The 15,243-nt window shown below is 39.7% G+C and overlaps 4 protein-coding genes across 5 annotated transcripts; 1 reads left to right on the top strand and 3 right to left on the bottom strand.

Annotated features, from left to right (window-relative positions):
• Positions 1-53: 53 nt before the first annotated feature.
• On the bottom strand, positions 54-535 carry LOC117789819 (28S ribosomal protein S21, mitochondrial). Its single transcript, XM_034628961.1, has 2 exons — positions 297-535; positions 54-236 (listed from the first exon to the last, which is right to left on the bottom strand). Exons 1-2 carry the CDS (start codon positions 441-443, stop codon positions 120-122), a joined length of 264 nt encoding a protein of 87 aa, XP_034484852.1. The 5' UTR covers positions 444-535; the 3' UTR covers positions 54-119.
• A 492-nt stretch (positions 536-1,027) lies between these two features.
• On the top strand, positions 1,028-3,629 carry LOC117789812 (dnaJ homolog subfamily A member 4). Its single transcript, XM_034628950.1, has 3 exons — positions 1,028-1,202; positions 2,073-3,195; positions 3,261-3,629. Exons 2-3 carry the CDS (start codon positions 2,092-2,094, stop codon positions 3,369-3,371), a joined length of 1,215 nt encoding a protein of 404 aa, XP_034484841.1. The 5' UTR covers positions 1,028-1,202; positions 2,073-2,091; the 3' UTR covers positions 3,372-3,629.
• A 442-nt stretch (positions 3,630-4,071) lies between these two features.
• On the bottom strand, positions 4,072-7,327 carry LOC117789809 (WD repeat-containing protein 36). Its single transcript, XM_034628945.1, has 3 exons — positions 6,053-7,327; positions 5,550-5,987; positions 4,072-5,490 (listed from the first exon to the last, which is right to left on the bottom strand). The coding sequence occupies exons 1-3, from the start codon at positions 7,212-7,214 to the stop codon at positions 4,310-4,312; spliced, it is 2,781 nt and encodes a 926-aa protein (XP_034484836.1). The 5' UTR covers positions 7,215-7,327; the 3' UTR covers positions 4,072-4,309.
• A 1,074-nt stretch (positions 7,328-8,401) lies between these two features.
• Positions 8,402-13,854, bottom strand: LOC117789816 (neuropeptide CCHamide-2). 2 transcript variants are annotated; one of them, XM_034628956.1, is made up of 4 exons: positions 13,642-13,854; positions 10,564-10,644; positions 8,819-9,051; positions 8,402-8,759 (listed from the first exon to the last, which is right to left on the bottom strand). In XM_034628956.1, exons 2-4 carry the CDS (start codon positions 10,637-10,639, stop codon positions 8,652-8,654), a joined length of 417 nt encoding a protein of 138 aa, XP_034484847.1. In that variant the 5' UTR covers positions 10,640-10,644; positions 13,642-13,854; the 3' UTR covers positions 8,402-8,651. The 2 variants fall into 2 exon arrangements, with proteins under 2 accessions (XP_034484847.1, XP_034484849.1); XM_034628958.1 differs by lacking the exon at positions 13,642-13,854 and adding an exon at positions 11,222-11,296.
• Between the last annotated feature and the right edge of the window lie 1,389 nt (positions 13,855-15,243).

A 15,243-nucleotide genomic window follows, 5' to 3' on the forward strand; every position in this document is an offset into this window, starting at 1 on the left:
ACTTCTTATTAAGAAACTGTTACACTTTTTTAGAGAATATTTGACATAGTCACTTTCTTAACTAATGTTTCTTTTAATCAATAATATTATTATTAATATTAAACAGAGTTTATTATGATTTAACTGCAGCCGGGGAAGGGATCCACACGATTTTTTCGGAGGACAAACTGAATCTTGCGATTCATATCCTCGTTATAGATGGCTTTGCACTTTTCAAAATTGACGCGACGGCGCACCTATGAAAGGTAAAATTCTATTAAATAGATTTCCAACATGGGTAGCGATTGTTTACTCACTTGGTAAGGCTTCTCATAGAAACGCGTGCGCCGAAATTGATCAAAGATTTCTTCTTTGCCGAGAATGCGGTTCAGCAGACGACACGCCTCCTCCACGTTGTTGTTTTGCACCATCACTGTGCGGGCCAGAAATTGAACATGTCTCATGATAAATGCCTATTTATCTTCTTCCAGTTCGTTGATAATTTGGCAAATTGTAAAACTGTTGTTAAATAACACCCGGCCGCTAAAACATCTGTCGAAAAAAGTGTAGCCACATCGACAAAAACTACATGAGACTGCCAGACTGTTATTTTTTTTAAGATGAATGCTTAAATGACTCTTTAGTTCAATTGAACTTATTCGGAACGGTTTGATCAACGCCGGTTGCAAATATAAAAATTCAAAAAACCCATTAAAAAATGAATACATTTGATGCAAACTTGAAATTCGAAATTAGATAAAATAAAGGTTAACATTTTAATAAAGGTATAAGTTCGTTGCCCCTCGGGGAAATAAGTTACCAAGTTAATTCAAAAAAATATAAAAAAAATCGACATAATTCTAACAAAAGTTCTGCGAAAATTTAAAAAATTATAGCTTTCAAATTAAGAATATATAAATATTAGGTACTTTTATTCAGTGTACCTTTTTTCTGAAATTTAACTTTTATTTGGGTACAAAAATCAAATCAGCTCGGAAATTTTAACTGGATGGCAGCTTGTGATTTTTTTTCTTAAAAGTTGGCAACATTGTCTACAATACAAGCGTGGCGGATTCGTAAAGCGAGTAGGCTGCTAAAAAGTATTCGATATAGATTAAAAATTGTATAAAGTGTAATTATTAAAGCGTACTGAAAAAACGGTATACATATATTAACTATTTGAACAAATTACTCGAATACTCAGCGAAGTTCTGCTATAAAAGGTGAGACAAATTGCAAAACTGACTAATAATTTCTCTAGCCTTTAGCCATTGTGTGTGTATTTAGTAGTAGACTTCTTTTTGTTCTTTTCTTTGTTAAGTAATCAGGGGTAATTATTTTTTTTCTTTTTTCAAGCTGCAAGTGCAATGTTACTAGGTTGAATACACATTTGACAAAATCGATTCAGCTGATGGTGATAGCCAAATTTTCTTTCATTCGTCTCTCTACCCCAATTAAATTTTCTCTGACGCAGCGTCCTGCGCGGCACATGTTTTAGCCAAAAGTACATACTGTGTACATACACATTATATCTATATGGCGAAAATATATATTTTTGGGGATTGCATGTTGCACAATTGGCAGCGCCTTATGAAAAAAATGGCACATAAATCGATAGAAAATTCTACAGCGTTTTTTTCGCACGTTGCTTTTCACTTCGTCATTGTGTTGGTGCGTTTTTTTTTTTTCATTATCGTTTGTCTGCTTTGTGCTGCTGTTCGCACAGGGGCAACGGTTACGGTGACCAGGGCTGCGTAGTGCTGACGAAATTTTCTAGAAGTTTATGTACGTGTGTGTGTGTACACGTGTGTGTAAGTGTGTCTGCGTCAGTGCGATTTGTATGCTAGCGAGTGGTGGGTGCGGGAAAGGGAGAGAGAGGGAAAGAGGCAGCGTCAGCTGCTCGTCGCTCAAATGTAGTTGTTGTAGTCGGGAACGAATAGCAAACGCAACGTATGGAAATAGAAACATTTCTAGAAAACGTGGTTCCTGCCGTCGCAGTACTCACATATATCAGCCGCTGACCTTGAAATTTAGATACCCGGAAGCAAAAACAAATAACTGATAGTTTTGTCATGATGATTTTTCGTTTGCAGTTTGTAATCAACAGCTAGAATGGTTAAAGAAACAGGCTATTATGATCTGCTGGGCGTGAAGCCCAATGCGACACCTGATGAGCTGAAGAAGGCGTATAGGAAACTGGCCCTCAAATACCATCCAGACAAGAATCCCAATGAGGGAGAGAAATTCAAGGCAATCTCGCAGGCATACGAGGTGCTCTCCGATGCGGACAAGCGTCAGGTGTACGACGAGGGCGGCGAGGCGGCCATTAAGAAGGGTGGTGCCGACTCCGGTGACTTCCGCAATCCAATGGACTTCTTTGAGAAGTTCTTTGGCGTCGGCCTGGGCGGCGGCGGCGGCGGTGGACGTCGTCGCGAGCGTCGCGGCAAGGATGTAGTGCACCAGATGTCCGTGCAACTGGAGGAGCTGTACAATGGGGCAACGCGCAAGCTGCAGCTACAGAAGAGCGTGATTTGTGACAAGTGCGAGGGTCGGGGTGGCAAGAAGGGCAGCATAGAGAAGTGTACCCAGTGCCGCGGTAACGGTGTCGAGTCGCGTGTGCAACAGATTGCACCCGGCATTGTGCAACACATCGAGCAAGTGTGCCGGAAGTGCTCGGGCACCGGTGAGTGCATACAGGAGAAGGATCGTTGCAAGAACTGCAATGGACGCAAGACGGTGCGGGAGCGCAAGGTGCTGGAGGTGCACATCGAGAAGGGCATGCGAGACGGGCAGAAGATAGTATTTACAGGCGAGGGCGATCACGAGCCCGAATCTCAACCGGGTGATATCATTATACTATTGGATGAGAAGGAACATTCGACGTTTGTGCATGCGGGCACAGATCTGATGATGAAGATGCCGCTGCAGCTGGTGGAGGCACTGTGTGGCTTCCAACGCATTGTCAAGACTATGGATGATCGCGATCTGCTGGTCGCCACGCAGCCCGGAGAAGTCATACGGCATGAGATGACCAAGTGCATCGCCGAGGAGGGCATGCCCATATTCAAGAATCCAATGGAAAAGGGCACACTGATCATACAGTTTGAGGTCATCTTCCCCGACGTGATCAATCCATCAGTTATCCCGACGCTTAAGCAGTGCTTGCCACCGGCACCCGAGATTGACATTCCAGTTGATGCAGAGCATACAGTTTTGGTAAGTTTTAAATAAATTTATACATTACTGGAACATTATACTTATGACTTACTTCAAAATTGCAGGAGGACTTTGATCCGAAGCAACGTCGCCAGCAACACCAGCGTATGGCCTACGACGAGGATGAAGGTGGCTACAACGATGGACCACGCGTTCAACAGTGCACATCCAGTTAAGCGGCCTACATTTTAAACATTAACACATATACCCCACAACCAATCCAGGCGATCGATCTGTAGTGTGTCCCCCTCTCGACCTGGATAATATTGTAACCTAAATCAAATCGTCTAAACAACACACTCGATCAGAATTTGCTGCTTAACCCCCATTCCCGGTGGGGCAATATCCGAACAACATCTGGCACCACAACTACAACCACTACCTACAACCACCACCAACAGTTAATAGTGGCTTTTGCATCCATTGTATTATCCCAAAAAAAAGCAAAGAAAACTAAATTACACTAAAAAGAAGACCACTACTAAACCCAATTCGCAAATTGATGAAACAAATTTATAGTTACATGGCTTAGGATCCGAGATGCTCTTCAGACTACGAGATATGCAAACTACGATATATAAATATATATAGGTATAAATACTTATCAAATTATGCACTACATTTAACGCGTGGTTCAACAAACTACATAAAGAAAGCAAATTTGTTTAATTCCGTTTATGTTGAGTTGAACATTTTTCACAATGAGAACCCACAAAAAACAAAAGATAAAAAATTACTTTAATTCAGTGGCCACTAGAACCGCATAAAAAAGTCCGCGAAAAAACGCGTCAAGAACAAGTTTTAAGTTATTTAATTCCAGCATAAATAATAGCGTTAGATTAAACGGATATAACAAATAAAATAATTAATACACAATTTCAACATCAAACTTGCTACACCTTTTATTGTAATTGTAAATGGAACGGGCAAGGATGGTTTTCGGCAATTGTATTTAATCTCATATATCTATCAATATACAAATTAAATGTTCATTTGCCTGCTTAAACAATTAGTAGCCACATATCAAAAATCAAGTTTACTTAAAAGATTTGTTGCCAATTTATTTACAAACAAGTAAAAGATAACTACAAATATAAATATTGATATTGGGAAATTAGCGCGCAAAGTTTCGGAGAGCAGCGACAACGCCAGTGCCATAAATCAATTTGCTCTCGATGCGCTGCCAGGCTTCCTCTTGCGCCTTGGAGACGCTCTGCAGCGACTGGACGAGCTGTGGGGATTCGCTGAGACTGAGGCCATGGGAGCGCAGGAAGACGCTTAGATAGGATTGGGCTAATTCAAAGTCTAGATTAGTGCTTAGCATAAACTCGATTAGTTTGAGGAACTGCATCATTGCCAGCATTGTGCCACCGGCATCTGGGTGCAGGGACTTGATCTCAAAGTCCACCATCGAGGGACCCAGTTGGGTGATGTGCTTCACGGCGGACTCGAAGTCGTTGTCGGATGCAGTTGCCTCCAAGAGCTTGCCAAAGGCAGTCAGATTGTTGAGTGACGAGACCTGCAGAAGCTTAGATCCATCATTACTAGCAGGCGCATTGCCAACATCGAAGCGCATCTCCAGACCAGAAACCGTGGGCAGGAAGAAGGGAGCCTGCTTGGGAGCCTTTGGTGGTGCCTTCGGTTTGTTGCGTCGCTTTATCAATTCCAGATCAAGCAGATTTTGCCAGCGGGATGCTGCTAGACCCGACATAGTAATCAGTTCAGGATTGAGTTGCTTGGGCGTTTCGTATTTGGCATCAATCTCCTCGCCCAACTCCTTATTGTCCTCATCGCTATCGATTTCCAGCTGCTGCATTGCGTCCTCCAGATCCATGGCATCGCACATATTTGAGGGCAATCCCACATACGGAGCGGGTTCACTTGGATCAATGGAACGTAAAGAGACCTGGTTAAACAGTGTCTTATTTGCCCATAGATAAATACCCAGAAGATTGACGTGAGCGGTGGCAAGAAAATCGCCACTTGGTGACATAGTCAGTGAGATACAAGGACGCTCTACGCGAAAATGATCAATCATGTATGAGGAGGGAATGTCCCACACTTTTATGGTAGAGTCCATGGCCGCTGTGATGAGCCAACGACTGTCTGGACTAAAGGCGAGATCGTTCAGCTTCGCCGTGTGTCCAATGAACTTGCGCACAATCACCCGAGTGTTCATGTCCACAACATAGACCTTGAAGGTCTCCAAGCCAATGGCCAGCATGGAACTCTCGCGATGATGACGCATCAGAGCAACACCATCCGCTAAACGCATTATCGCCAATGGCTTTTGAGCTGCGGGAAGATCAGAATAATGAGTTTCCTGCTGGATCAGTATTCGTGGACACACGTACCTTTTCCCTTGAACGTCCAGAACTTTACGACACCCTTGGTGCAGCCGGAAACCACATACTGATTCAGATTATCGCTGGCCAATCCTCGCACAGCCGCGTCATGAGCGGATTCAGGTGCACCATAGCTGCTGCGATGCAATCCCGACTGAATGTTGAAGCGTTCCACATCGCCGCTGCTGTAGCCAACGATGACAAAGTTACCACAGACCGTCAATATAATGGATGTCGTTTCGCTCTGAAAGTTGTTGCGATTCTTGTTTTGAAACTGTGTGGGAACCAGACGATGTTCTCCCATGCGGCTCTTATTGAAGGTCCAGGTGGTGGTCTGTATGACACCCGCATGTATGGCTGCAATATTATCCCATTCCTTCTCCCGGGTTGTGTCCGAAGTGAACTCCAGAATTGGCGGCATGCTGAACTTGTCGTACTGGAAGCGATCTGTTTGGTATAAATACATGTGAGATTAGATTTAAAATTCTTTAAGAGACTCTATCTATGGTTACTTTTCTTCTTGGTCGCCTTGGGATTGTAGGTGGCTCGGCCCATGCTCTTGTTAAGCGACTCCGAGATGGTGGAGAAGACGCGCAGTGTGCTATCCTCTCCGGAGGACAGTATAGACACACCAGATCCACCGTGGTAACGTATGCAGAGCGGTGGCTTCGTGTGACCCTCGCGGATGCGTAGCTGACGTGCTCCTCCGTCGGGCATGTCAAACACAAACAGTTTCATCGAGTTGTCCGGGGATGTGGTGAAGACGACAGGTTCACTTGGAAGGCAGATTGCCGTAGTTACTTCCTCCTCATGTGCCTGCAACTGTCCGGCCAATTTGCGCTGCTCCAGATTCCAGAATGCCATGTAACCGTTGCTGCAGGCCGACACCAAAATAGGCGGTCCATCTGTGCGAAATGCTAGGCTGGTGACCATGCCCCAGTCCTGCTTGAAGGCCACAAGAACCGTATCGAATTTCAAGTTGAGCACCATGATGGTGCCATCACCATGTCCAACAGCCACCACATCCAATGCCGGAGCTGGTTCAATGCACGTCACCCGACTGTCGTGACGACTGATCGTGCACAGAATGCTGTTCTTCTTGATGTTCATGATCTTGAGCTGACCCTGCCGGGAGCCCAGCACAATTTTATTGATGTAGGTCGGCGGATGAGCCAGTGCCGTGATTTGAAACTCTTCGGCCTTGAAGGGCACATCTAAATACACATCATCGGTGCCAATGTTCCACACCTTTAACACATTGTTCCCGTCTACGGCAATTAGATTTCCACCAAAGGGCAGCAGGATGTGCACATCACGCTCATGGCCACGATACACATGACGGATGTGCTTGCCCGCCCGCCAGGCGTAGATGCATTTGTTACTGGCCGTGTACGTGTGCTGTCTGTCCGTGGCCATGGCCGTAATATCATCCGGATGCAGTCCACTCACATGCAATAGCCGCATATGACTGGCCGTGTACACCTGGAAGGATCGACCAATGCAGGTGATCAGCAGTGTGTCCCGACGACGCTGCACGTAGCGTGTCACCGCCGGCACCTGGTTGCTCACATAGCCAAGTGCACGATTCCGGCGGAATATCTTGCTGCTCTCTTTAATTACGGCCCTCGGCTCCTCGTCCGTTGCCGCGGTTTCCTCTGCCCGCAGATGCGTCATTTTTATTTACTCTTTAATATTCTTTTTATATATGTTTTAATAAACTTTCGCGCTTTTCATGTTTACGAACCGAGCACGTGTGTTGTGTTTAGTGATGGCACGATTGATCATATGATACACATAAATCGATTATTTGTCGATGTCTCAATTCACGATTTAACTGTATCGCAAAATGGGTTTCGATTAATTGAATCTTTAATCGATGATACGCTCAAATAATCGCATCACTGTTCGCGCGTAAATGCAAAAAAAAAACAGTGGCTGGGCATTTTGCAAAGATTGATTTTGGCACCAAGCTATATCTTATAGCTAATCGTTATTGTTTTTTCATCAATGCTCTATTAATTAAATACAAATTTATCATTTATGTGCACTTCTATTTATTTGTCAAATGGCAGTTGCATTACACAATCACATGTAACAATTTAAAATATAGTGCAAGATTGATTGATCGATTAATTGTGAATCGGTCGGCTTTAATTTATCAAGATTCAATAATTTTATAGTGCAATTTATTTGTCATCACTAGCTGTGTTTCAAACAGTGCTGCCAAAACTCCAGAGAAAATAAAAGAAAAAATATTTACACCTTGTACTTCGGAAAGGAATAATAAATACTGGTAGAAAATACTACAGTACAAACTGCGTTCACTGTTGCCAACTAAGCTATTTTATAGATACTTCTGCCTTTTTTTAGAGTTCGATTGCTAGATAAATTTACAAATTACTGTTAGCCGAAAATATAGCCATTTTCAATATATGTTTTACTATTAATATTTCTTCTAAAACTATGCATACTTATTTTGCACGAAAAACAAATTTAGATGCTTTCCAGCCAGAAAAAAGCTATTATTTTCTCTTAAAACTATATCCAATTGCGTATTGCTCACTTTCCCTGTCAATAAAAGAAAGTAGTTTGTTATAATTTCATTTTATTTAATAACCCACATACTCGTAAACATATATACAATAAAAGCTCTTGTTATCATTTTTTAATTGCATTTAAAATTAATGATATAGTTAGAAATTTGAAACTCTTTGTGCTACACAAGATTACTTTGAAATTATGTTAGTATTTGGTAAAAATAATATTATAAACTTCATAAGTATGTAAATATGTACATATATATAGTCTTTTGCCGTTTTCAAACAATACATTTAATTAAAGCAATAAAAACGCGCTGCGACTGCAATATCCCTTCCTTTTTATTTATTTAGTAAGTTGTGCCTGCTTTTTTTTACATACTGAAATTTTTACCAGCCCTAAAAAATTTCAGATGATTTTCCATATATGCAAGTAGCGAAAATTTGTTGCTCTATGTGTAGACACTTATGAAACATTGTATTAAACATTCAATATTAATTGTTGTTACTGTTTTTTCTCGTGATGCTAAAAAAGGTGATTTATTTGGTTCAGTTGATAGGTCAAATGCTGTGCTTAATTCAGTGCATTCATCGCCACTTCCCGGTTGAAGTTTTCACCGGAACTGGGGAGTTGATAATCCAATTCGCCAAGACGGGGCACAGGTCGATAAGGGCGATTAAACTGAAAATAATTAATTAGTAATGCATTATCATAGTTTTAAGATGAGATGTGCAACGTACCCATGATTTCATTATTTTGTAGAGAACCTGTCGTGAGGGATAATCATCGAAATCTGAATCTGGCACGGCGGGCGCCTGTTCATTTGGTGCCAGCATCGGCAGCAGTCCATTTGGGCGCACAAACTCCTGCCCAAGGCCGGGGGCATTGGGAGCGGAAGCACCGCCAGTCCCGGCGCTCAAGGAACGTTTCCCATGTCCGCCGTAACAGACGTGCCCATAGGCCTGACAGCCCTCTGTAAGTGCAAAGTGCAAAATGCAAAATGGCAAAATGAATTAGCCACCGTCGACTTTCATAAGAAAATTGCAAACGCTTTGGGGCAAAAATTGTAATCGATATTACACCTACACACACAGACATACGCACACGCACATTCATACACCCACTCACACACACACACATACACACATTATTAACTGGGAGTTCCTTTGGCTGAAAAAAGTTTTTGAACCCAAATGCGTTGATATGTGCCGCATATTCCCTCAGCGCAGGATTGAGGCAAACTTTGAACCATTATGCGAGAATTATATATGAACAAACATTGTCTCGTGACTCTTGAAATCTTTAATCGCTTGCCAATGCTCTGGAGAGACAACGTTTGATAAGCATTTGACCTACGCTTGTGTGACTTTTTGTTCTATCGTTTTATTTATATGTAATTTTTTTGTTGTTGGTGCACTCATGTATTTTGTTTGTTCGTTTGTTTATTTAATAAATTCGTCTGTGCGAAAAGAACTCGATGTTGACTCGATGCTATTGCCATTTTTTGAGCTTCCGCTCGCATATAAAATAAAGAGGAGTATATGAAGGGGAATTTCCCACATGGGGACTACTGTCATTTTAAACCATTTTTAATTCGCTGGGGAAGCATAAATAGACACATAAACAGTGTTAACACATGGTGCGTTCAATGCTAATCTAAATATAGAAATTCGTTAATAAATGATTTAAATAAGTACTTGTTCTTCAAATCTTTAACAGCTCAATAGCAATTTTCGATAATTCTGAAACCCAATTAAAAACAATAAATTTAATTAAATGCAGTTTAAAATAGTATAAAATCAAAGGCGTAAATTACATTCGAAATTAATTAATTGTATAGTATAAAATATACCAATAATTAATAATTTTGTTGAAATTCCAAATACATTTATGGCAGTAATAACTAGAAACAACTTTAGCCTAAATCTCTAGATTTTTGTGAATAACATCTGATAAAAATGTAGAAAAACTGTCTGTTAATTGAAGTTTATCTTTGCTTTTGGCATTATAAAGAAATGCTGAAATGTTGCACAATGCAACACCTTGCCACCCAATCCCATACCTCCCTACATTTAACGATGTTGCAGCTGCATAAACAAAGCCACAAAGGAGCAATGTCAATGGCGTTGTCGGTGTCCTTGTTGATGTCGTGACGGTGTCGATGTCTATGTGAGGTCGACGTTTGCTTGTTTGTTTTCCGTTAAAGTTAAACTGTAACAATTGATGCTGCCAGCCATAACGGTATATGCACGTGTCTGCAAATGTGCATGTGTGTGTGTATGTGTGTGGGGCTTGTTGTGACTTCCGCTTATCAGCCATTTATAGCTTTGTTTTTTGCGCTTAAATTTAATGAATTTTTCATGTCAACCCAAGTGGCAATTGGCCAGGTGGCAATTGGCAGGTGTCAAGTAATATAATTCAATATAGGAGCAATATTTGAATAGCACCATTATGTACTTATAACTAGCCAACAATGTGTACTTACTTTTAGCCTGGCTCTGTTGGGCGGCCAAGACGACAGTGCAGATGACAAGCAGCAGTATCGAAATTGTCGATTTCATTTTAACTGCAAATACAATGAGAAATAGAAGGAAAATCACAATTAAAGCACGTTCATATACATGGAAGTTTACTCTCATGGTGGCACCTGTTGAGGTTATGACAATGCCCGGAATACTCTGCCCCTGCGGGTATGCTACGCTAATTAGAAAACCACGGCACACAACCAATCAAACAAGTCACATGCATTTAAGGAGTTAATCCTGGGCACAAAACTTTTGAACTTTGATTTATGTTACACCCACACAAGCACACACAGACAATTAGTAGGTGTGTGTGTGTATTTCGGAAAGTGGCAAAAGCACAACTTAAACTAATGCTTGTTTATTACGTGCTTTGAATTTACTAATCGCCTTCAGTTCGCAGCTTGCGGACATTTTCTGCAGATGAATACGAAATGTTCACAGATAAAAGGTAAATCATTTAATATTGCACGATTCAAATGATTTACATGGCCCATGAACGCAATTAAGTTTGTATGCAAGCGGTTTTTACAACTGTACATCGATCATACGCCTCGTGTGCCGTATGTTAATACTTATAACGTACCCGACTGGACTCGTATTAGGAAATGACAAACTCACCTCGGGATCGTACTGATTACTTTGATATTCGACTGGTTTATATAAAGAAAACGAAATACTATATATAAGAAAAAGAAAACAGTCATGACACGTTATATACGAGGAATGCTTTGTTTATCAGCTGAGCACAGTAATTTTTATTAAAATTGATTAATTACTCGAAAATATATATTATGGGAACTTTGTTTCTTTGTACATATATGTTAGTATATATATGTTTCATCACAGATACGTTTGGAATTTAAAAACTATTCCTTTGATTACTTTTCAAGCAAGGCAAAAGCCACAACGAAATTTCGTCGACGATTTCACATTTTCAAGCGCTGCCCGGCGACTAAAACAACATTTCTCAATCTCAAATCCCGAACCTCAGATCACAGCTTAACTCAGATTGTCTAGTCCACGACTTAAATCGGCTATTGATAAGCCTGAATCGTGTTACGCATCGTATTTGTTCGCAGGCACCTCAGCAAATTAAGGGCTTTCCTTATAAATAGCGTAAAACTCTAAAGCTCGATTCTATTTTCTGTACCAAATGCATATACATATATGCGAGTGCAATTTATGAACTGATGAGACTGATAAGCATAAGTTGTTGTCTTTATTAAACTCTCATTATTTGCAGCTACTGACAATCAGTAAAAAATCAACAAAATGCCCACCTACACACAATACGAAAACAATAATATTATTGTTATTACATTGTTTATCAGGCTTGGCAACCAAGCGAACCATGTGTCAACACCCTACGGTTTCTATACGTGGCTTATCTATGCGCTGTATACCCTCTCCATAATAACGTTTTAATGAGCTCCCATCATAATATCCGTTCTGTGGCTTCTGTCTCACATAAATCAATTTCGGAAATTTTCCACAGGTTTCTATTCCCGCACCTGCCCCCGTCCCTGGAATAGATCAACATCTGCCATAACTAAAGCTTATGAATATCAATGTTCAAATGTTTCCGTGTGAAATTCTTCTTATCAGCCCAGCCCAGCTGATAGTGCAAATATAGGTACGAGTATACCCAATAAGTCTATATAAAAAAACAATCAATCGGATTAATAATAATCGAGCAGTTTATAAAAGCGTGCCTTCGGCATGATGCTAATACCCAGATGAGGTCAAAGGTGGCATTTTTGTGATTGGGGTATCGCGATTTGCTTAGTTTTGCACAATTGGCAAGTCCAAAGATCGTGTAAATTAAAAGAAACAGATCAACACCTGAGACATTATGACAGCTATACCAAGCAAAATTTAAAATCAAAAGAAATCAACAAGTTTACCAAAGCGGAAAACCTTTAAGATTTAAGCCTTAAAGTTAAATTAAGAATTTAAAAAATCTACATTTATTAGCTTTTTAATAATAATGAAAATATACGGAATGAGCTTAAGGAGAAATGAGATGTCTCATGCAAAGATCTAATGTACATCTTCCATATGTCCTATATAACTTAACACATTAAAAAACCTATTGAAAATAATGTTGCACTTTATCATCAAAGAGAAGAGTGTATTTTTCGAAAACTATTCTATACATTTTTTTTTTCCGGAAACAAATGGAAAGAAGTTCTAAATTTAAAAATAAGTCCAAAAAAACGAAAATAGTCCAAAAAAACGAAAATAAATTTTAAAAAAAATAGTACCCTGAATTCTCTTCGTTTGACTGAATGCTTAAAACATTTACTCTTTTTTAGCCATATTCAATCGATTGAAGTATAATATATTTTATACACAAGTATCTAAAACATAGTGAAAAAAATAACGAATATGCTGTTTAATAATATTAATATATTTTATTAAAGCTAAAAATTCATTAAGGTTAAGTTCTTAAGAGATTTATTACAGTTTTCAAATGAAATGCAGATATTGAAATAATAAACTACTTTGCCGTAAACCTTAACCAGATTTGCAACAAGTTGTTATAGTTGTTGCTCTACTTTGATCCAAGAGAAGCAAGATATATTTATAGTTGTCTACTGCATAATAAGATGATTTACACAGCTGTTTTCAGCTAACGTGTAGTCTTTTGGCCAAAGTTTGTCTTAGGTAAATGGGAACATCTACTTTTCGAGGTTAAAAGTAAGTGCAGCCCTTGGCGGGTTATTAAAAATTAATCAAAGCAAAGGAGAGATGGAAAAGTTAAACGCATCTCGAATGATTGAAGCACTTAACGAGGGCAACTCTTAGTTGAACAGATAGAACACGTTAAATGACCAGTAATCTAATTTGATTCAATTAAATTGAACAAATAAACAAGAGCACAAATTATGGCCAGAGGGTCTAATAATATTATATTTGGCATGGAGATGAGATTCTAAGGGAAGTCAGTTTGTGCAAATAGAGGTAATTAAAAAAAAAAAGCCGGACTTCATGTGAACGGGCAACAGTCTAGAAAAATAAGTTAAAAGTACACTTACCAAATTTAGGTTTATAACTTTTGTTTTATGAGTATAAGCTGGCAAACTACACACAAAATACTGTAGCTAACAAGCAGTTAATTAATTGATATTGTGCTGAATTTAACAATATGTTCTTTAAGGATAGACACAGTCACTTATTTTGTGTTGACTACAACCTTATTTTTTGACTTTGATTCCGCGCTTGGTGGTGATGTCGCTCGACTAAAAGCCAAATGTCGTGTGATGCCGTTAAAGGAACACGGCTCAGCTTTATACTGCAGGACGACAATGCTCGTTGTATCTGTGTGTGCTTGTGTGTGTGTGTATGGGTGTGTTTGGGTGTGTGGGTGTAGGGCATTGCACAGCCAATCAGAAGCGCGCTACGAGCCGAATGTCACACGAAGTTTAACTGTCTGCCGCCAAACTGTATGCAATAGCATTTTGGCCAAGTTGCTGGTATCTGGTAGTTTTTTGCGTAGGTGCTGCAACATTTGGATAGGCCGACAAACGCATTATGACCCGGCTAAGGCAAAAGTCAAAAAGGCATTCCCATTGAGTCTTCATGTGGCAACCATTCGGTTGCTGCTTTTGGGACGTCAAATTACGCTCAGATTTATACATGTTTTGGTTTCCAAGTGCGTCATCTGCATAGATATTAATGAATTTAACTGACAACTGTTCCCTATTGACGCATAGAATACGTTGTTGGCCAACAATCTTTGCCGCAGGCAACAAAAAACAAACACAGCATTTCTTAAACTCCCTGTGGGTGGACTTTGAGTACCCGGAGTCGTTTTAATTGAATAATTGACTAGTTGATTGAATCATTATACGTGTCTTTGATTCGTAAATTTCAAATAAAACATCTTAAATAAAGAAATATCTATATTGTAATTAAAATGATAAAATGATTGATATGCCAACCAGCGCACCCGACTCTCAGAGACCCTGTACCTTTTCTAAAATAATGCAAATCATGGTTTAAAATCGCATAATATTAATGACGTATTCAAACCTGCCTGAATACGTTACATACTTAAGTACAGACATCTACAAACACATTAAAATATTAAACACACGCCGTAGGCTTTATACATCAGTTTAACCTTCTTCTTCTTCTTCTTTCCGATGCTGTGTAAAATTGTTTTATGAATAACTTACGACATTAAAGATGTTATACAGAATTTATCATATCGCTACAGCAGATAAAACTCATTTTTTATATTATGTATCTGCTAAAGAGTTTAAAATGGAACGCTTTGAGTTGTAAACGATGAGATGTGATAAAATTCTAAGACAGAACAGATCTCGGAGTGATATATAAACTTATTGTCAGCAAATTTAATAGCTTTATCTTCTGCAGTTCATGATAGGACTCTATCGACTAAATAGACCCTTTGTGCTTTACAGTTACTGGGTCTAATAACTTGTTTACAACAATTACCTTCAGTTTTTGCCAGTGGCAGGAGAGAAGCAGAGTCGAAGCTTATCGCATCAAGAAATATTACGTCGATAAGCAGCTGTTGCTGCCCTGAACACACTCTGTTAACAGATCAAAATATTTGACATCAAACAGTAGCTGCTCCCACATATTAGCTGTATTAATCTATTAACTATCTA

This window comes from Drosophila innubila (genome assembly GCF_004354385.1).
Source record: "Drosophila innubila isolate TH190305 chromosome 3R unlocalized genomic scaffold, UK_Dinn_1.0 2_E_3R, whole genome shotgun sequence".
NCBI lineage: Eukaryota > Metazoa > Arthropoda > Insecta > Diptera > Drosophilidae > Drosophila > Drosophila innubila.